Source organism: Watersipora subatra, chromosome 1, assembly GCF_963576615.1.
Source record: "Watersipora subatra chromosome 1, tzWatSuba1.1, whole genome shotgun sequence".
Lineage (NCBI taxonomy): Eukaryota > Metazoa > Bryozoa > Gymnolaemata > Cheilostomatida > Watersiporidae > Watersipora > Watersipora subatra.
Window position 1 is genome coordinate 56,792,416 of NC_088708.1, and position 22,463 is coordinate 56,814,878.

The following is a 22,463-nucleotide window of genomic DNA, read 5'->3' on the forward strand; positions in this document are numbered from 1 at the left end:
CTTACAGTGATGATCATGTCTGTACAATATTATTAAGTGGGTTGAGTAAGGGAAACCAAATAGCAGCTTACAGTGATGATCATGTCTGTACAATATTATTAAGTGGGTTGAGTAAGGGAAACCAAATAGCAGCTTACAGGGATGATCATGTCTGTACAATATTATTAAGCGGGTTGAGTAAGGGAAACCAAATAGCAGCTTACAGTGATGATCATGTCTGGGTTTGATGCAGCAACCAGTCTGATCTCAACAAGGGAGATAATGATAAATGCGATTTCAGTTTTCAAATTACATTATTAGCGCAAAAACTCTAAATGTGTTGGTTATAATATTACATTTTACTGCTAAAAGGTGTTTGATGCAAAACATGAGGCATTCACATAGTCCGCCACATCACCACAAACCCTTAAGCAAATAAATTTGCTTTTGTTATTAGTCTGCAGGCTATCACGAAAAGACCACATTTCTGAATCACAGATGTTTGGAGCACTCTAGTACATTAGAAACGCTGATGCTCTTGAAGTTGTTAATGATCACTCCATTAATATGGCTATAACAAAAGACCATATGTGGCCTATTGGCTTTTTTTGTGTTGCTTTCTTGAAAGCGTCAGCAAATCATCCAAATGTAACACATAAATTTCAAAAAAAAAGTTTGCAATTTTCATTCGCGGCATGTAATAGTAAATATCATCTTGCTAATCCTAGACCTGTTAATATACTCATTGCTTGATATGAATGAACATGAGGCACACGCTTGAAGACATTTATCATTCAACAATGAATGTGCTATAGCAAATATATTTCAATATTTGACCGTTTAAAGTCATTCCTTTCATATCTAGAAATCCATCAGTTGCTAATTTGTTTTATCAAGCAGAACATCATCATGGTCTTATGATCGAGTGATCACATTAACACAGTACTCAAAGATTGCATTCATGTCCTTGATTAGCAGATGAGGTCGACCTCTTACCACTTTCCTTAGATTATTAGAACACATTCTGAACCATCTTTTTTAAATTTCACTGAGCTCACAAATTTTGGTAGCACAAAAATCTTTCTGTGAACGCCACTCTTATCAAGGTCTAGAAATATTCTGCCTTTTCTGTAAAAATGCTAATTGCATGAGATTGATTTTACAATGTTCGCGTAGTCTTTTTTTGCTATTTGTTGTTTCACATTTTCATCTGTAGGAGCATCAAAGCGCATCTCCAACTGCATGACACTATTGCATTCACCGAACTCCATGACATCATTCAGCCTGGTAAAACATCGAAACTTGAAGTCGCTCAGCTGTTCCATTGTTTGCTATGTGAGTAACTGCTTCTATATTACATGGTATTTGTTGTGGAAGGTATTATTATTGTTAACAGTTTAATTTGCTAAATATTTATGTAATTTAAAGCGCTTAACAATGCATTACACAAGCGGGTTTGGTTTGAAAGATCTTGTATCCTGGCACAAAAAAGCTGCTTCCATTTGTAATCTCTCATATGACTTTGAATAAATGTTCATCCAAAATAATACCTTGGCAAGTTGGTGTTAAAAGATAACTGTATTTGTTAAATGTTCTGTTGTGTACCAGTTAGCCTGCAATTAATTTCCCTCCACATATATATTTGGGAATTGTCTGATGTTATTAGAGTTACTTATATAGAGCCATCTTTATACTGTTTGAGTCTAACTTTTGTTGCTGAAATTTACATATGCAGTCATACCCCTAACATACGAGTGCTCTAACATACGAGAAACTCGAGTTATGAGATGACTTTCTAGCAAGTTTCTTCCTTGAGATACAAGTAATCTTTAAGATGCGAGCATATGAAGCGGTTCTCGATGACCACTACACTATGTGGTCAAGTATTTGAAAGGCTGCTTTCGAAAACAGCATCGCTCAGTCTTTTTCCTCGAATTAGTTAGAAAAAGTTTCTAGAAGGTTGACTAAAAGCTATAGGGAACACGAGGCAAAAACTGCTTAAAACACATAAATTACATCATTTTTTTACCATATATTTCAATACATCAGAGTCTTGGCTTTCGAATGAGCCATTGTTTGATATGGTGAGACAGACATTGGTTGGTGTTCATAGGATTTCCCCAGAGCTCTACCGCAGATATGTTTAATGGTATAGGCTCGAAAATTGTGATGTCACAATTTTCATATTCGGTGTTGTGTGCTCTTACCGCTTATTTTATTGCTTAGCGCTTATATTTATCAACTACAATGATGACGCTAGTGGCAGGCGAAGGTAGGACAACTCCAGTGAACAAATGAAGATGACAAAGGAATCAGTGTCATTAGCTCGCCATGTACAGATGATTTCTATAATAAATAACTCAGATTCCAAGCGCCATACTATGTTTTCCCGATGATATTATGCACTAGCCAGCCCTCTCTTTTTATTGTGATGTTGAGGGCACGACTGAGACTAATTAATTTCAAGCATTGCGTGATATCTCGCGAAAGTGCGATTGACATATAGTCCTAGGGCCACGCAGCTGCAGGTCACAATTTAATCGATGTGATCTCATTACATTTATCAGCGACAGTATATTAATTGAAGCATAATTAATTAACCCAGAACATGTGTTTGTATTGGTCGGGCGTTAGCACGATCTCTAGGCATTGTTGATTATCTAGAATCCTAGTTTATTATTAGCACTCTCTGGGTTTAACAGCACCGATTGTCACAGAAAAGCGCAGCCTCAATGGCAGGAAAAGAGATCGACTACCTAAGGCTAAATAATGATTATGACATCACATGGTGGGAAACGCAACCAAGTGTTTTTTTAAAACTTTGCTTTAATGTGTGTTTAGTAAGCTAAATTTATTGAAGTTAAATTCAAGGTTACTATTACGTAGGGTCACAAAAATTTAGTGTACTGAACGCCTTGTTCTCCAATCTCTCAGACAGTTGTTATACACAACGTCTGTCTCGAAGGTAAAAACTCCATACAGTAGTGTACATAGTGATGTTACATTTTATTGCAGATTATAACAACTAAATAAGTATTATAGGCACTAAATTACAACAATTAAAACACTTTTTCCATTGTAATATCCTATTTAAGGGGTGTTTTTATAGTATGGTAATGAATTAATTTGTACTTAGGGACTTTAAATAGAAACTAGTGCCTTGAGATATGAATAAATTGACTTATGAGCTGTCCTAGAACGCATTAAGCTCGTATGTAGAGGTTTTACTGTACGCGTAAGAGCAATAGTGCTTACTACATAAAAATTACTTCACTATGGTGCGTATCTGATCAACTCTTTGAAGGTTTACTTGCAATAATATTCACATTACAGTTATTTAGTATCAAAAGATTTACCATGTCTTACTCTGTTGTGTTGTAGGTGCAGAATATGTGGAAATGTGATTACAAGCTCTTAAAAGCTCAAAAACGAACAGTTAATCGCAGCCATCACAAAAACACCGTAGATTAGAATCCCTTTTCAAAACGGCTTGAATGGGGCGTAGTAAAACAAGATGGCTTCTGTTTACACTTTCATGCAACCTCATTCGTCGAAATATTTTCACAAAATTACTTCAAGCATGCAATAAAACCTTGTCTATTTTCCTCACGCGTCTATTTTATCATCATCGTAATGCTGTCATTTTGAGCGCTGATATCTCAAAACCCTTCATAAAAATTCGTTTGATTTTTTAACCTTTGCTCGAAGGAGTGCATATCATTCTCTGATGAACATGAGGAGCCTGTTGGTCACATGTGATAATCGAAAAATGCTGCAGAAATTATTCGTGCTATTTGGCAGGAAGTATGGGCCACATGATCAGATTATGACTTGCCGATTAGACCAAGCCAAAACAAAACTGTAAAGTAGCGAACATCTACATATATTTGATACGGGCTCTTCGGTAAAACCCAGTGTTTGTCATAAACTATTGCTACGAGAAGTTTTATATTGAGCCTTTTATTGGCCCTTCAATTCACGCGAGAACATCACGTGTCAAAACAATAACCAAATTGCTTGAGTACGTCAAAAAAATAAATTGATGCCAACCTCCGGCGTTTTCGTGATGGCGGCGATTAACTGTTCATTTTTGAGCTTTTAAGAGCTTGTAACCACATTTCCACATATTTTGCACCTACAACACAGCAGAGTAAGACATGGTAACTCTTTTGATACCAAATAACTGTAATATGAATTTTGTTACAAGTCAACCTTTAAGAAGCACACTGATTCCACAACTTGAGCAGTGTTTTTATGTTCCGTTCCATTTTTATCCATAATATCAATTTATATGCAATTGTTTGACTGATAAAGTTGGTCTGGTAAATACTTTGGTTAACGCTATTTTATAGAACAGCGTCAATTTTAGTTTTTTTAACTACTTCAAAGAATTAGCAAAATGTTTTGATATTTTGCAGCCAAGGCTAAAAATGGTGCAGTGAGGCTAATTCAAAAGAAGCCCTATGCACCCATAATGATAGAGTCATCTCAGAATCTCTAGTTGTTGACCTCTGCAATCATTACTAGTATCTTTTATATAACAAGACTTTTTGTTCTTTTATTACCTTGCGCTTTTTCTTCATAATAGTTTTACAATCTGTTTTAATGTTTTCCCTTATTGTTATCTTTGTAATTAAGTTTTTGAATATATATTTGTTGTTTTAGTGTTAAATTTATGCTATAGATTTTTAAGTTTCATACTTGTAACTTCTGTATCATTTTGTTCGTTTTTATATTTGCACTGGTTTATCTACCATAAACCGATAATGATAGCGCTATAGTTATTTCTTACATCTTTGGTGACTGTTATTCCATGCTGACTATTGTTTTCATGTTGATTATGAAATGCATCTACAAAAAAATTGAGGCTTTGTTTTATCAAGAGAAAATAAGTCTTTGTGTTACAGCAATTGTTGAAGCAATGAATACCTATGACATCCACAAATGTGTTGGTCCCTCCCAGCTTAAACATCTGCAAAACAACTATTACTAATGTTTTTTAGTGAATCTTTATGATTTTTTACTCAAGCTGCTGACTTTATGGAAAACATTATTGTAATCAGTTGAAGATATTTGTTAAAGATTGTTTTGTACTGCAGCTCGTATGTGGTAAAATGTACAGCTAATTCACATTACTCACCATAAATCCATAAAACTGAAGCAACTTGTAAGTGAATATTGGTGTCAATTACAAAAATGTCTGGCTTGGCTAAACTGTAGCCCTGTTAGACCAATATGAACAGTGACAGCATGTACTAGTGGCATCAAAAACTGACCAATATGAACAGTGACAGCATGCATGTACTAGTGGTATTAAAAACTGACCAATGTGAACTGTGACAGATATACATGTATGTGTGGTTTACCTAGCAAACCGCCTTGTTTCATCTTACGTTATTATCAACTTATTAACTTGTACAACAGAATGTAGAGTTGCTAGACCCATAAAGCGAACAAATTTACCTCTTACAAATTGTACCGCGGTATTTATTTCGACCAAGTATTCTCCAGGAACAATGTAAAGGCCACAATCTTGTTGACTTGCTGCTATAACATGTTGTGTTGTACAGCCGGTATTATGGACGTCAACTTCACACTATAAAATATTTTTATTTGGATATGTATGATCTCATAAGTCTGGCCATAGGGAGAAGTCTTGCTACTAGTCTTGAATTATCCTTTCTTTTTTTTACATCTCTGTAAGTTTTACCGCAGTAAAGCTGTAAAACCTCCAGCACCACGATTACTACTGTTGAGGGAGAAGAAAGAAGGTTGAACATTTCACGAAGGAGAGAGGGTGTCACTTTCTGGTCTTGATTTTAGTTGACGCTGTTGATGATGGCTCAGAATGTCACCAATATTATCAATTTACTAGTATCTTGGCAGTTCCGGGTGCCATGGTAGTTCATCAGGCTTGTTAATAAAGCCCAGATAATAAGTATGTGCACAAATTAATAAAGCACAGATTATTTATAAGTACAGTCATACTTCAACTTACGAGCTTAATGCGTTCCGAGACTGAGCTCGTATGTCAATTTACTCGCATGTTGGTGCAATTAATTTATATATAGAACAATTAAATATATATTGATTGGTTTCCATACTCTAAAAAAAGGCAAATAAAACACTCAAAACAAGATGTTGTAACAGAAAGAACATGTTGGCTATTGTCCTTACGTACTACATGCTTTCAAAAAGCAACAAATAAAAAATAATGCAAGGAAATGTGATTAATTAAAATGTAAAATTAAATACATACAATAGCAGTTAACACTCGCATTTGCCAGGTAGGGAGATATAAGTTATCCTTCGTTACAACAGTTGACTCTGATAAATTTAGATTTTATCAAAGTGTTAAAAGACAAACTTAGAAGCAAACCTAAAAGCAAACTTTCATTTTCAACTAAACGTAATTAAAATTTCTTCGACGTTCATAGTTTGAAATTTCTCACTGGTTAGCGAGAAATCTTTCCTTTTTTTCGCTTTCACGACTAGCCGGCCGTTTTAAGATAAACCTATCTAAGGACGTTTGCCTTTGTCGCCCTTGCAACATGTTGCGATTAGGACGAACACAGGTGTCGTCACAAATGGTTAACACACGATCACTAGCCAACTTGTCCGAATGTCTATTAAACAGTTTGGATAGATAGCGCCGGCCTTTTCACATTGCATCGTTTCAGTTACGCTGTCACCGGCCAATTGTTTGTCCAATGCCATCAGCGGTCGTGAAGATCGCTGCACCGTTTAGAAACTATGGCTAGTCCTTTTGCGAACTAAATGCCCTGAATATAATCCTTCTGTTTGATAATTATGAATGTATTTCTGTCATATTGCCGAGCTATCTGAATCACGCATACACATTTCGCATATTTTTCAATACTTCTCCGTTTAATATCGACTGTTATCATTTGCTTTTTCTTTGTATTATCTTTCATTTTACTGGCAAACTTTCGGTCTACGCACAGTACTTTTAATTCACATAATTCTGCACAGAAAATCGTGCACAAAAAAACACGGTACAACAGTATAACCTGAGCAGTTGAAAGATACAGAGTGATGCTGTTCTAATAAAACACCTCCGGCATACTTGGCAACTCACTCAAGTGCTCGTATCTCAAACATGGCTCGTATGTTAGTGCTAAAACTTGCTAGAAAGCTGGCTCGTATCTTAAGTTTCTCGTACGTTGGAGCACTCGTAAGTTGAAGTATTACTGTATGTATATGCATAATAGGTTTACAATCTTGGAAGGTATATGATTGGTGCAGGTGTTAGAGTGTTGGTCATGCTGAAAGTTATGAATTATAATCCTGTATGATGCAAGTTTTTTCCTAACATACAACCTGCGAACAGATGTAGATCTTGTAGGGAAAAACTAGTACACTGGCGTGCCATGAGAGATCATCATGTATACCTGCTATGTGAACAATTAACCACAATGCTGCAAGGTGTTGCAGTTGGTAGTGTGCTTGGCTGCAAAGCTGGATATTTGAATTCAATTCCTATATGATGCATTATTTTTTTCCTAACTTCTGAGTGTGGCTAAAGACAGACATGGCTCTTATTATAGTAAAGATAGCCAATTTTGGAGTAACGGTCCTTACTGCACTTACTACAACTCTTGATTACCTTTTACACAAACATATCATATGACTTACTTACCACAAGTTGGCAAGCATAAAATTCATAGTTGGTATGCCGTATAGTATGCTGTCTCTCTTCTGTCGTATATCTGTACGCATTCCGGCTATAGATTTTAAAATCTTAGAATAAAGAATCCGATGCGAAAAAGATTTGATCTCAGACCCACCCGTTCACAAGTCCACCACTGTGCTATTTAGGCTACAGAGATTGATTTCTTCACCCGCTGATATATGTCCCTATATAGGTGCAAATACCCACCGGCTTTGCATACAACGCAGGGTCCATAGCATAACGTCACGAAAAGCGGTTGGCTCTCATTATTAAGCGCAATCAAATCTTCCATTGGCAATGTACCAGGCTAATAGCAAGTGGGACAGGCAACTCTCATTACTTCTCATTGTTTAAAAGCTTATTTTTATTACCCGGGCAACGTCGGGTAGCACAGCTAGTATAATTATAAACATGCCTTCTTGAGATTTGCTCCAATGCAAGGAGAGATTTTCTCAATCAAACCTTTGCTACATACATGTACTTTAGCTAAACTCAGCAGTAACAGTGTCGCTACTAAATACAATCTATGAGAATGTACTAGAAAGACTTTGTGTTGATCAATTTCAAAAACTCTCAAATTTCATTGAATGGATACATGCAGATAAATCATAAACGTTAAGTGTTTTATGATTTTACAGCGTGCATTTATCTAATGAAACAGGATTGTAAAGCCTACAACTCTGGTTCAACAATATGTAACAAAATGCTGTGATTGGGAACACATGAAAATAGTGGATACAATAGTAGAAGCAAACATATAATTTATTGTATTTGTATTGTAATTTATTTGTGGCCAAGAGTCACAAACACAGCCCTATGTTCATCAAGTTTCATCAATTTAGCTTTGTACACAGACTCTTGTGACATATAATATAGAAATATAATATATATATATATATTAGTACTATACAATTTCACTATAATATACATATTATAGTGAAATTGTTGTGTGCAACCTCTACTGAAAAGTGCTCAATGCTAGGCAGAGCATATGTAAAATGTATTAAACCGTAGAACTAAAAAGTTGGCAACATTTTATTACTATTTAGTTTCGTACAGTTAAAACGACTGAACTCATCAGATAAAATTTCCCTAATAGAATATGCTTTATGTAAGGTATACATAATCAGATGGTTAAAGTGATTAGAAGGGATTACTAAGAATTACGGATGCAGCTTGTGAAAATTGTATATATAATTGTTGTTAAGTACAATTTAAACGGAATTATTAAGATTTACAAATATAGCTTGTAAAATCATGTTGAACTTATATAATTAGGAAAATGTTGTTAAGTGACACAATAGCTTAATAAAAACTTTGTGGCATGCCTACAATTATAAAGCCTTTTGCTTCTTTTGTTAAGAGATGACAATGTGGTTTGTAAACTATAAAGAACTTTTCCCGAAGGCAAAGCTCACACCTCCCGAATATATTATTAAAAGAGGAAGCAGTTCGAAAAATTCTCCAATCTACCGTATGCTGAAATTAATGTTATTGTCTTTTAATTGCCATATATGTTTTGATAGCTCTATTGAAAGTCTCTTATCGGCATGCTTGAATGAGCTTTTGTTGTTGTTGTAGCATGTCTTAAATGTGCCTTCTGTAAGCCCAACATAGGTGTTAGTTTGTGTAGTGTCTGCAGTGGTCACTGTTGCCTGGTATACAAAGAACTTTATCTGATGAGTGCAGTCATTTTAACTGTACAAAACTAAATAGTAATAAAATGTTGCCAACCTTTTCGTTCTACGGTTTAATACATTTTAATATATACTATATATATATATATTATAAATATATATAATACAGCTGTTGCACAACTAGTAGACACTTTAGTTAAACAGGACTCACAAGCTAATAGATTTACATAAAAGCTAGCAATTGTTATGTAATACTGATGGCAACTGTTATGAATTCTTGTATCTTAGTGCTAAAATAATTCTGCGGTTTGATACGAATAGGGATCGCCTGAGTAGTAAGTTACACACCCTTATAAAGAACAAAAATATCACCTCTAGGTTTGATCCACTCACATTAGCATGAAAAATCCCCGGATGAGACCTATTCTTTCTGTCTAGAATATGCTAGCCATACAATATAAGCTAATAAATATATAGTAGGTATATTCGGTTGGTACTGAAATAGTTAGGTGAGAAAAAGCAAACAGAATGGTGAGACATCTCTGTGGTGTCAAGGCTGTATAGAAGTTAGGATTCAATAGGATTTCTCTGACAAAATCTTTCAATTTGAAGAACTTTGTTCTTGTATATTTTTGAAAAAAGCAAGCTAAATAAATGTACTTGATAATAACAACCATAAAAAATGAATGTACAAATAGAATTGTTTGCTTTTCTGTAATCTGGGAAATGTAGGCCTACCATGTTTGGTAAAAATCAAAACAACTTTTCATAATTGATAGTTAGTTACAGTTTTTAGTCATTCGATTAAATAAAATCATGTAATTATGTAATTATTGTAATTAGTATGTATATATATCATGTAATTAATCATGCAATCATGTAAATTCATGTAAAGTACGATTTTCATACTGACTGTTTTGTATGTTAGGTTATGGTGAAGAAAACGCAATAGCAGTAAAAATTAAATCTCAATAATTACACAATTTAATGTAAGAAAATGTCTATAATTGGGGATAAAATCACAGATAACGAAGCAGGTACTGTTACATTTGTTGTGGGTTATTTGGAAAATATTATGTTATACAATTAATCCAAATCTACCCACAACATCAGTGTTGCTGCGTTGTCATCTTATTCTGTTTTGCCTATCTTTAGCTTGTGCACTTTTGCTTAGCTTGTGCGTACTAATTTGATTATTACTAGTTCCGATACCAGTGAAGGTATAATAAGCAATACCAATATTTACCAGTAAAATATACTTCTGTATTCTATAAGTCAAGCGATTAAAATACACAGTTAACAAAGTTCTAAAACAATAACGTTAATCACAAAAGATTAAAATAGCCAATAAATGTTACACCCTTACTTGAATGGTCATCCATATTCTTCGCTCTGTCTTGTAAGGCTGTGAGTCTTGACAGTCAAACGAGAGTCATGAGAGTCCATAGATAGAGAAGCTCAACAGTTGAAATAAAAAGAGGTTTCAGCAGACGAAAGGAAAGAGGCTAAGCCATTAGAGCTGTTTTCTCTTATAGACGTATCTGTTACCCTATTTATAAGGTGTTTAGGTGCTCAGGTTCTGTTCTTTATGTTGCAGAGTTTTAGTATTTGAGTAGACTTGTTTTCAGTACATCATTAGAATACCGATTGGAAAAGATGACTAACTTTTGTTATTTTGGTTGTGTTTGAGTCTAATTTCTTTTGGTGGTTTTTTTGGTAGGCCAATTGACTTATTTCCTGTAGTAGATTCCTTTCACTTTAGAGTTTCTAACTTGCTTATTGACGATTTTCTAATTATTAGATCTTCTGACGTTTTGGTCGTCTCGCTGTTTGTATAAATTGCATGTATATTTTGTGGTTTTGCTCTACTCTTTGTTGCTATCTTGTTTTGGTAATATCTCCATACAACACGTTTACTGCCTGTTTACTGTACCCATAGATATATATCCCATAGGTATATATATCTATGACTGTACCTTAATTACTCAGACAAAATTATACCCATGCGGATACAGATTTTAGGAGTTGTGTAATCTTTTCAATTATTCTTGGAGCGCTATTACAACCCATTGATTTGTTTTAAAGAGATTTAATTTGTAAAATTAATTAAAAAATATTTTATTTTTAAATTATAAAAAATATTAAAAGTACAATATGTAATATTTAAAAAGTTATTTTTGGTACATTTTTTACGATAAAACTATGCCCAGACGTACCGAAAGATTATTTCCGCTGCAGAGGGATTTTCTTCTTCAGCGTGGGTTTGTCTCCTTGCGTAGCGTCGGTAGATCACTGACACGCTTATATACCATTAATGTTGCGCCTAGACATTTCTCGTAGAAAGGGTGTTAGCTGAAGATTGAAGTTTCTCTAACCCAGTTGTGGGTTACTCAAGCAAACCATGTGGAAATTAGTCGTAAACGGTAGGTAGTAATTTATTTAAGTTGTTGTTTCCCTTGCAGTTTCTGTTTCAGAATATATGCACGGCTTCTTTCGGCACTTTCTAATTTTTCAGTTTTAGTGAATATGCTAGCCTAGCGCCTGTTGGTTGGCTTGTAGATGGACACTATATATAATAATACACGAATACCGCTCATCACAGCCTAATATACACAACAAATGTAATAGGTATATAAGCTGAAATTGCAAAAATGAACAACACATCAGAGTATCTTCACAAAACGTTAGCAATGAATTGAAACAAGTCTTGTTTTGCAGAGTTCAGTGATGACGATGGAAAGTGGAAAGCAGCTCTCAAAGTAGCGGGAGCAGTAGCTGGCGTCGGATTAGCAGGTTATGGAGTTTACTACATTGGTACGAAAGTTGTCAAAAGCCAGTCAACTACCAACACACCGCCCATGGAACCAGCGGTCGATGTATGATTTTAAAATTACTGTTTCGCTTGGATAATATCATATTTTAAGATTTATCATTGCTGAACAATGAGTCAGTTCTTTAAGTGTGTGATGAAAAATCACACATACAGCTTGATGTAAATTTAAGGGTAATTGTAAATTTAAATGTAATTATAAATTATTGACATCAGTATGACATGCATTGTTCCCACAGAAAAATTACGCATGTCGCATTTTACTAATAATATAAAGAGGTTTATGCACTAACCTGACATTTTATAAACACGCAAAGGCTCTGCTAGCCTGCATCATGCATAATTTTGTTAGACCCCAGAAAAGAAATTGGAGGTAGCAACACGATTCAAGGAAGAAGGAAATAAGCTGTTTATGACATCTAAATATGAGGAGGCTAAGAAGCTCTATACAGATGCTATAGAAGCATGTCCATCAGATGCACCAAAAGTCCTTGCTGTGTTTTATCAAAATCGTGCAGCAACTAGTGATGCTATGGTAAGTCATGTCATAGCTTTTTTTGATGTTGTTTGCTTGATCACGACAAAGGAGTAAATACATCAATTATGCATATTTTGCAGGAACAATGGGAATCTGTCATAATTGATTGCGACGAGGCATTGCTTCGAGACCATCGTTACCAGAAAGCCTACAGTCGACGTGGAAAGGCTAAGCTGGCATTAAGTCGCTATGATGATGCTGTGCTTGGTATGTCCTTTGACCTGTAGCAAGCATAACACTTTTCCATCGTTGTATCTCTTGCGAAAGTTATGGATTTTGAAACGTTTTTCTGTCTTAGACACCGCCTCTGGATACTACCTCCAATCATCCAGACAGACAAAGCAGAATCTACAACTGTTTATGCAGGCTGTTTCCGAATCTGCTCGAGTAGCGTGTGCAAAGCTCATGCAGGTATTGTAATATTACATAATGTGACCATTTGTTACTTCTGGATCGTATATTACTTTTATTGGTTCATGCAGGGTGTAACATGCTACAAGTAAGAATGTAATGCTGAATTTTTAAAAAGTGAAGTAACAGCTGAGACAAACATCAGCTGTATTTCATATTCCAAGATTTAGAAAAGCGAAGCAGAAACATTGTTAGAAACCTTTAAAAAATCAGAGATTGCCATCGTCTGTGATCAGTGGTCACCTTTATATAATTGAATAATCGTTCTTTTATCATAGTTTTTATGATATAGGGCCTGCTGGTTTTAGTTTAACAAACTCGCTCTGATGTATTTTAACGATGTGTAACACAATATAAAATAAAAATGTTTTTTTGTAACACATTATTGGCATATCTTACAGATATACTGTAAGATCTTGGCATATGAAGGTAGTCCTTTCCAAAATTATTTTTGCATATTGGAAACATTCATGTTGGAGTGAATAATTTTGTAAAAATCATTATGTAAAATTACGTTTTACATAAAAAACGAATAGGAAAAAGGAGTGAGTGATAGTGACATTAGTGAAAACGTCATCACAAACAACTTTGCTATGATTTTGGCATGCTTAAGTGTACAAACAAACGTTCTAGGTTTGGCGGACATGCTCACTAGCGATCATATATATTTGTGTCTGGGGTATGTAAACAACGCCATCTTATGTTACTAAAAATCATTTACTGCGAATAGTGATGTTATTAGTACATCGCTAGATGTTGCACACTACAATACCACTGTTATTTTTCTAAAGTATAACTACAAGTACCCAGGCAGTCGAACGTGCTGCGACAGATCGTCAATTGTGCCGATAAAGCACAGACAATAAGTTTTTGCCTAACTATTCCAAAGTGCCAGAAGGTGGTCTATTAGCAAGTGTATGAAGTGGGTTCTGATCTCGTACGATGCACTCTTTTGACCCAACCTTCAACGGTGGCTTCGGACGGATGCAGCTTTTATTATAGTTAAAGAATAGAGAAAGCATAATATTTTTATGCTTTATTAGTTATCTTGAGGTGTTGACTGATGTTCTAAAAAAAGAATCAAGGAGATTGACCAACCAGAAGCTGAGATATAGCCAGCCAAACACAGGTCTACCAAAAAACATAAGTTTTTTGGTAGTCATCAATATATGACGTATGAAATCGACTTGTGTGCCATTGGTCAATTAAGCCAACTAATGCGCTCTCCTATAACAATCACGGCGTTTTAATTGGTTTAATCCCTGGAAGTATAGAACAATCAAATTGGGCCTAACAATCATTGCTCTGAGAATTCCAAACCAGTCCCTCTGACGTGTAGATTAGTTTTAGAATAAAATAATTACACGCATCTATTATTTCGCAACATTCTGCTATCACTTTCTACAAATTATATTAGTTACATCATTTATTCTATACGCAGTTATATTATTATTTTGTATAATATGCATTATGATTATAATATTATTCATAAAAAATAATCATAGATAAGATAATAGATCAATAGAAAAATCAAATCAAAAGTTATCGTTTTCTTTTTTTACAGCAAAGGCAGCACGGTCAAGTTATTCTTTGTAAGATTATGGCTGAAGTGAACTTACAGTCTGTTAATAGTGACGATAATCATGAAAATCAACTAAATGCTGCAGTAAGATACACAATAGAAAAATGATGAATGAACAAAAATTCACATTCTCATTTCTTATTCTAAACGACTTGCAATCGCGGATGTCGCATATAGACTATACACGCGCCGTTCGTTGAACAAAGGATCTTCGGAGCATATCCGTGGAGATCGAGTTAAAATTTGAAGCACAATAGTCAAAATCTGCTCTTCTGTTTTGACAAATCACGGCGAGGGGTTGTGGGCAAATGCCTTTACCACACAATGTTTGCTTGATTTTCCTGAGAAACCAGAGCTAGTCTGTAAATTATTTACTATCGCGAGAAGCTTTTCACATCTCGTAGCCAAAACAATCATTATACGTAACGGCGGTAAGGGTGCACAACTCCGGCACATGAACATTAAGTCGATTTTATACGTCACAGTTTTCGGGATTTTCGAAGGGTTTTCCTCTGATTCTTTATTAGGTAGACCTGTGTTTGGCTGGCTATATCTCAGCTTCTAGTGGGTCAATCTCCTTGATTCTTTTTTTAGAATATCAGTCAACACCTCAAGACAACTAATAAAGCATAATAATATTATGCTTTCTCTATTCTTTAACAAAGGTTGCTTGATAATTCAAGTCTATTGACTTTTGTTGTAACGTTTGCAGGCTATCTTCTGTCACTACTCACTATAGCAACTGAAATCAACAAAACTCATAACTGACCAGGTCTATTATTTTCAAGTGCACATTTAAATATTTTTCAAAAAAAAAAAATTAATACTTGGCTTGCTCAGTAGTTTGGGTTAGTAAATGATAAGCTATTACCAGAAGTTGTTCATGTACAAGAGCGTTGGCAGTGTCATTCTCTTTACAAGTCCACTTTTTGCAGAGCCGTACGGAACCTCTCAACTTTGGACTGGAAGTAATAAACAGTTATGTTGCAAACTCTCCCTCTGATCCCGTCATGTCAAAACTCGAGGAGTACGCAAAGGAGGCTGCAAGGTAATTCTAAAATCTTTTAGATTGTGATTTTGCAGCACTCACTTTGTACTATTAGCGTATTCATTTGCATTGTTTTACAGACCTTTCCACAAAGCCTGTCAGAAGATGTTGGCTGCTGCCCCAAGCTCATCTATCCTCGCCGATTTAGACGAAGAGTTGGCACAGTCTGACAGCCCTTACTATCCAGAGGCATTGCTTCTTCGCGCTACTGTTTATTCCATCGGTGGCTGTCCTGACCGAGCAGAGAAGGACCTCGACACACTAATATCAATGGATCAGCTCTCAGATAGGGTTGGTTTAGCAACTATGTAACATAGCCTATTTAGTCTTCGCTGCTACTGCCTAAAAGTAACACATTAATGCTTTTAGTGTACAGCTTCGAACTAGTTTATAATACCACTTGCAAGTTTCAAGGTCTGACTACACACATTGACAAAAAGCATTGTTTGCACTGATGCTGCGTCGTTTTGAAACAACATGCTGGTCCATGTTGGTAGATAGAGTAATGCACCAACACACTTTTCATTGGCTGAAATGTTGATTGCAACGATCTCGGTTCAATTTTATTCACTACCCCTGTAACAAGTTGCATCCAAACTTGGCTTTTCAATTTCTATGACAATAAAACTTAGCACAAATAATTTTTTCTACTTGATCAATAGTAATATATTGTAAATATATTACAATTGTAAATATTGTTAATTTTTTTAACAGCTATGTGACCACTACTTTGCAAATTTAAACATTTTATAAAACAGTACATATAATCCTTTGTTATTTAATATCTTAAAATATTTTTGCTGTGGTTTAAAGTACGAATGTCATAAACTTAGATTATTTTTGCACTTGACTGTTTTCATATAACAACATTTTTCTTTAGCAAAATATAGCAAAGAAAATGCAGCATAAGCTTGATTGTTATTACAAATTTTTACTGAACCATATTAGATGATAAATATTCTGATGATACTTAACAAATGTACCAAGGATTATACGAAAGGCATCATGATCCTCGTATGACTGAGGCCAGTTCACATTAGTCAGAATTTGCATTCTTTAGTAGAGTCTGTGTGTGTAGCAGCACCTAATACCCACACCACGTGTCATCAATGCATTTCATCGGCGTGTCTAGTCAGGCCTTTAGTTGTTCCCATATTTGTGACCTGTTCATGCCGGTTTTTGCTATAATAAGAAGTGTGCAATCAATATGACCTTTTAATAGAGAATATTAAACAATTATTGAACATTGTTTTTAATGAATACGTTAAACAGCCTTAGTGTAGCTTTGTACAGCAGCTTTCTGGAAATGAACTAAACTGCATTAACTAATGTGGAATTGAAAGTGAACCGCTGCTTGAATGTAAAGCAAATGAGTACTTAGTTGAATTTCTGTAACAAGTTGTGATTTTTTTCTCATGTGCTGCCCGTCGTGCGATGGAATACCGAAATGCTTTGTATATACATGTATATATGTATACTTTATATATATATATATACTTTATATATGTATATATACTTTATATATGAATACCGTAAATCCTTTATTTGAATGCCATGGCATGCTATTTTTCAACCCATCCCCTATAGTGGCATTTTATTAGAGGTGGCGTTCAAATAGAGGGTGGATGCTGTATTTTTTGAATAGCGCATCAGAATTTTAGGAAGATAAATTTAACCACTTTACAGGCAAAGCGATTCTGATATCGCCTGTATTTTGCACTCTCTTTCAGGTGGATCGACATTAATCCCGTCAACCTTAGCATTTTTGCTAAAAGCTTTCACATATACGTCAAAGTATCAGATCGAGTTAAACAAGGACCTACTTTGATTATGAAATATTAGCGAGATATAGTTATTAATTATTTCGATGGTGTCACTTTCAAAGTTAAAAATAAACCTGTAAAGTTTTTGCAGTTAGAAAACGGACATAATGCCTAAGTTTTAAAGACGTTTTTAACGTTTTCAATTTAGAATACGCTTTTACAATTGCTGTTATTGCGTCATATGGTGTTCCTGAAGAATATTCTCATCATTCATCAAAACACTTTGAAAAGTGGCGGTTTTTGTCAACCTTTCTCCTATAGGGATGTTCTATGAGAAATGGCATTCAAATACAGGTTTTTGCGGAATGTAGTGAATCGTTAAAAAATTGTGTTTTTTATTTTTAGGACAGCTAAATCTTTGATTTACAAATGCTGTTTTTGTGATACACAAGTAGTTTAATCAAAACAAATATTTTCACCAATATTGAGCTGTCTTTACTTTTGAGCTTTGTCGATACACTCAGACACTTGAATTCCTTAGCTATGACTAGCCGACAATTTAAGTGAAATGATAATGCATCCATAATTATATTACTACTAACATTTGTATTGTGGCAAACATTTTTTCACAAAGTCTTTCACAAGGATTTTCTACTATGTCTGATGCAACAAAAACTGACATTGTAAAAATGCTTAGAACCACAGCATTTAATTGTTTCGCCAGTCGAGTAGATAATCAGCTATATAAAAACAAGACTGCCCATTTGTAATTGTTCTTTTTCCTTTAAAAGCATGCTGAATGCTTGTCAATTGTCTCGCAAGGAAATTACTTTCGATTACAGAAAATTTGTCTGTCTCATAACAGTTACTGTACATGGGTAAACTTGGGCACTGTCACACCTCCTTTACACAGAAAAGACAATATCATTGAATTGAAATTAGTCCACTGTAAATTTTAAAAAAACAAGTACATGAGTGACTGGCCATGGCGGACGTGATTTTTTATTGTCATCAGGTATGATTTAGGAACAAGCCAGAGTGACTAGTCTATTCTCTTTGGCTTGTCCTATATTTCGTAGGTATTAGCTACAATGAGCTGACTTAATTGTAGCTAGTTGTCTTCTACATAATATTGGATACTTTTTGCATGCACAGTTCCGTTCATCAGTCCTTCTCCGTCGTGGTCTCCATCATGTGACTACGGATGTTGCTATGGGCTTAGCTGATCTCGATAAAGCAGCAGAAGCTGATAAGACAAATCCAGATGTCTATCACCAACGAGCTCAGGTAGGTGTGTTGGTTAAAATCCGAGTTGAGATGAAGTACTTTTCTTTTTTTAGTTTATTTTACTTTTTATATAAATATGATTCTCACTAACTGCTAGTTATACATATTTTTGGTAGGAATATTGAAATTGATTTGAGTTTTGCCGATTTTTCCAAAGGAGCAGGCTGATCAAACACCCTGAGTTTATCATCAATGAACACTGGTTAATGTTCAACAAAGATTCCTTTGTCAACCTGTTATTACATAAATCTCATCACGTATTGGTTGTATTATTTTTGATTGGTTGTAAATATTTTTTGCTGGTATATGATTCATCAATTAGTTGAACATTCATGCTGCCTTATCATGCAATATTCTGTTTTTTATGTCCAACTTCTAATTTGACACTTGAAAGCTGTTAACAAAATGTTCTCTGTTTTGTTGAAAAAAAATGTTAAACGGAAAATTTAAACTTTTCCATCTTGAAAACTTTCCATCCTCACATTTATTGTAGATATTCATGCTTATGCAAAGACTTCATCAGGCAAAGGAAGACTTTTCCACCGCCCATGATCTGCACATTAAGGCTACTGGAACTTATAACATCCATGTCTTCATTCACAAGCTTGCTTGTGGTAAGAATTTCTTCTCTACAATTTTCTAAGAGTGTACAATGTCATCAATGTAATCTACAGGAGCTCAACATTTCCTACAGGTGCCATATTTCTTATTACGCAGTGATAGCTCATAGTTTCCTACTTTCCTTTTTATATACTGTAACTAAATAGTCAATGTGCAGAAATGAACTAAACATTGTGATAGATTTGCTCACACGAAATAATATCGATGTATAGGTTTCCGTGAATCCATGATTAGTGATTTTTGCAGACTTGCACTCTCAACAAGGTGATGTAATGAGTTTACTAGAGGAAATGGAGAAGTTGTGCAAAAAGCATCCTGAGGTTGCTGAGCTCTGGCTCATATATGGTCAAATGCAGATAATGCTAGGAAGATTCATTGATGCTGATGAGTCGTATCAGACGAGTTTGAAGCATTGTCCAGACAATCCAAAAATTTACATTCAACGAGCGTAAGCATTTTTTCTTTACTACTGCCACATTGTTTTTGTTGCAGCAGCTATGTCAGCCAAGAGGTTCCAGATATCATGTCGTTTTATTTTCCTGTCAAATAAAGAGATCTGTTATGCAGTTCGCCCATGCTATATATGTATACTAGCTGTGCTACCCGAGTGTTAAAAATCAGCTTCTAAACAATGAGAGTTGCCTGCCACTTGCTAGTAGCCTGGCAGGCTAATAGCAAGTGGCATGCAACTTGCATAATTGCATATATGTATGTCTTGTTTCCTATCTAGCTTTCTCCTAGTAGTTAGAGTTTTTAAAACTAGTTTACTGAGTTTACCAGATCCTCATGCGCGTACTTGATTGATATTGTACTAGATAATGTACTTTGTGTAGCACCGGTGTCTGGCAAGGTGTTATTCTTCATTTGCAGGGCTCTAATGCTCACGTGGAAGAAGGATACAAAGTTAGCTATCGATTTTCTGAACAAGGCTAGAGAATTGGATAAGGATTGTGACGCTGTCTATGAAAGCCTTGGAGCTGTTCTTCTTCAAAAGTAAGAATAATTTTTAATCATTTTTGTTGTCTTAAATTATCACATTAGTCATTTGGAGAATGATTATTTCATAAAAGAGCTTCAACAGTGCACCCCTGGGTTACGACATCCCTGTTTTACTGTTTTTTCGTTTAGCGTTGTGGAACACAACGTTTTTTCGTCTTCTCCGTATGGCATTTTTTCTTCGTACAACATCAACAAAAATGTCTCTCGAAATTCACATTTGGTGGTCAGTGCGCTGAATGCGTAGGAATAACGAAGATGTCGAAATGCTATTCGCCAAAAAGAGATGCTTGCTTTCTCTCAGCTCAGCATCATTCGTTGTAAGTGATAGTGAAAACGAAACAGGAAACGGGTAATAAAGATTAAAACGATAGCAAAATTAAATTTTAGGTTAATAAAATACATACCAAAACGGAGCTTCAAGTGTTTGTCTCGTAAGCTTAATTCATTTACGTTGTATTCGAAATTTAAATTATACATCTGTCTCGAAGGTAAGCACTCCATATAGTACGTCCTGTACATAAGTAATGTTACATTTTATTGCAGATCATAACTACTAAATACACTAAAGTTGATGTAGATAGTTTTATATGTACGGTATGTATATAAAATTTTAATGTTTTTTTATCAGGGGGTGTTTTCATCAGATAAAAATCATGGGTTTTCATGCCCCTCTATGCGACATTTTCGCTTTACGATTCCAACACTGGGACAAATTAATGTCGTATGACGTGGGTCCATTGTACATCGATTTGTCACAGCTGCTTTCAAGGTTATTTTACAGCATAGCTTGTATCATCACACTTTACTTATAAACTGCACAGAGTGGTTGGTAAGACTGTATGATCCATGTAGTTCTTATTCTCTGATGATTTTTTCAGTGGCCAAGTTAAGGAAGCTGTCGAGATTTTTCACCTGCAAACAAAGACCTCGAGAACAGTCGTTGAGTGCCAACAAGCTTTCTGCATGCTGGAGTCGGCCAGAGCTCAGCTATACGTGGCTGAAAAATTTGAGCTTCAAAACCTCGCAAATGTGTTTTTATCACCCATGCCTCCACCAGTATGAGTGACTCCCTAACCCTTGTTCCTATGATCTTGATACCATCAACATAGATGACATAAGAAAAAACTTATTGATCTTACTTCTTCTGCCTCTTCTAATGCGAGTGAGATTGGTGCCATGGTTACCAATGCCTCCTAGGAAAGAATTCAAACTTTCTTTATGGCATATTTATCATTTTTGTTTGCTTGATAATTAGGAATTTTACATTTTTAGATGATACACAGGACCCTGAATACACAGGACCCTAAATGCACTGTACTTGTAATTTAGTCTTCATTCCAATGTCATGGTTGGTCATGTCCAATTTTGGCCCCCTGAACATAAATTATAATGCAATTCTAAGAGATCAGTCATATGCTGATTTTCTATTGTAAGAATATTTTTTTGCGCATACACTTGATAGCCTTTTAGGTAAGAGTTTTACTTTTAGGGAATCCACAATAAAAAGCAATGTTTTACAAACACGATCCATCTGCTCTATGTATGCGCTTCCTATTTGATAGTTAGCCTGATGTATAGTTAACGGTGTTAATATGTAATATTAGGTATGTATTCTGGTGTATAACAAGACTTCATTTCTTTTCCTAAATTTCAAAACATGTCTATAGGCCAGTGTACAAATTTGAACTTTTCCAGAATAATTATTTGTAATTCTCGGTTATTAATGAGAACTGCTCTTTTTTATGGTAATGATTAAACAGTCATAATCCAATAATCTGTTTTACATCTGCCACCCATGACTAGTCCCAGAAATTATTTACCTCTTACTAGCAGTTGTGTATGTTGTGAGAGGTGTCTCCTTGTCAAGGTTGTCTGATTACATTGCCAATTGCATGTTCCCGTGTTTACGAAGCTAACTAATCGCCAGAATTGCTGAAGTTTTTTACATGTAAGTTTTTTTACATGCAGTCTTGCCTATGTGCGTGTGGGTTACCAATTGACAAATGAAAATATCTGCTTTTGAAAGTATTTACCAAAAATTGGTCCCGCCATCATTTTCATTAATTTAATCAATA

At 35.0% G+C, this 22,463-nt stretch overlaps 1 protein-coding gene across 1 annotated transcript; it reads left to right on the top strand.

Moving 5' to 3' along the window:
* The first annotated feature begins 11,554 nt into the window (after positions 1-11,554).
* Positions 11,555-21,909, top strand: LOC137407111 (mitochondrial import receptor subunit TOM70-like). Its single transcript, XM_068093715.1, has 12 exons — positions 11,555-11,732; positions 12,028-12,185; positions 12,492-12,674; positions 12,758-12,884; positions 12,976-13,088; positions 15,606-15,718; positions 15,799-16,009; positions 18,637-18,768; positions 19,262-19,382; positions 19,636-19,837; positions 20,260-20,382; positions 21,267-21,909. Exons 1-12 carry the CDS (start codon positions 11,711-11,713, stop codon positions 21,448-21,450), a joined length of 1,689 nt encoding a protein of 562 aa, XP_067949816.1. The 5' UTR covers positions 11,555-11,710; the 3' UTR covers positions 21,451-21,909.
* Positions 21,910-22,463: the final 554 nt, after the last annotated feature.

What these genes read in the sequence shown, in the direction of transcription:
- LOC137407111 (XM_068093715.1), top strand. Translation starts at nt 11,711, where the DNA reads ATGTGGAAATTAGTCGTAAACG. An exon ending in CCATGGAACCAGCGGTCGAT is followed by an intron (nt 12,186 to 12,491) that starts GTATGATTTTAA and finishes TAATTTTGTTAG; the next exon opens with ACCCCAGAAAAGAAATTGGA. An exon ending in CATTCACAAGCTTGCTTGTG is followed by an intron (nt 19,383 to 19,635) that starts GTAAGAATTTCT and finishes TGATTTTTGCAG; the next exon opens with ACTTGCACTCTCAACAAGGT.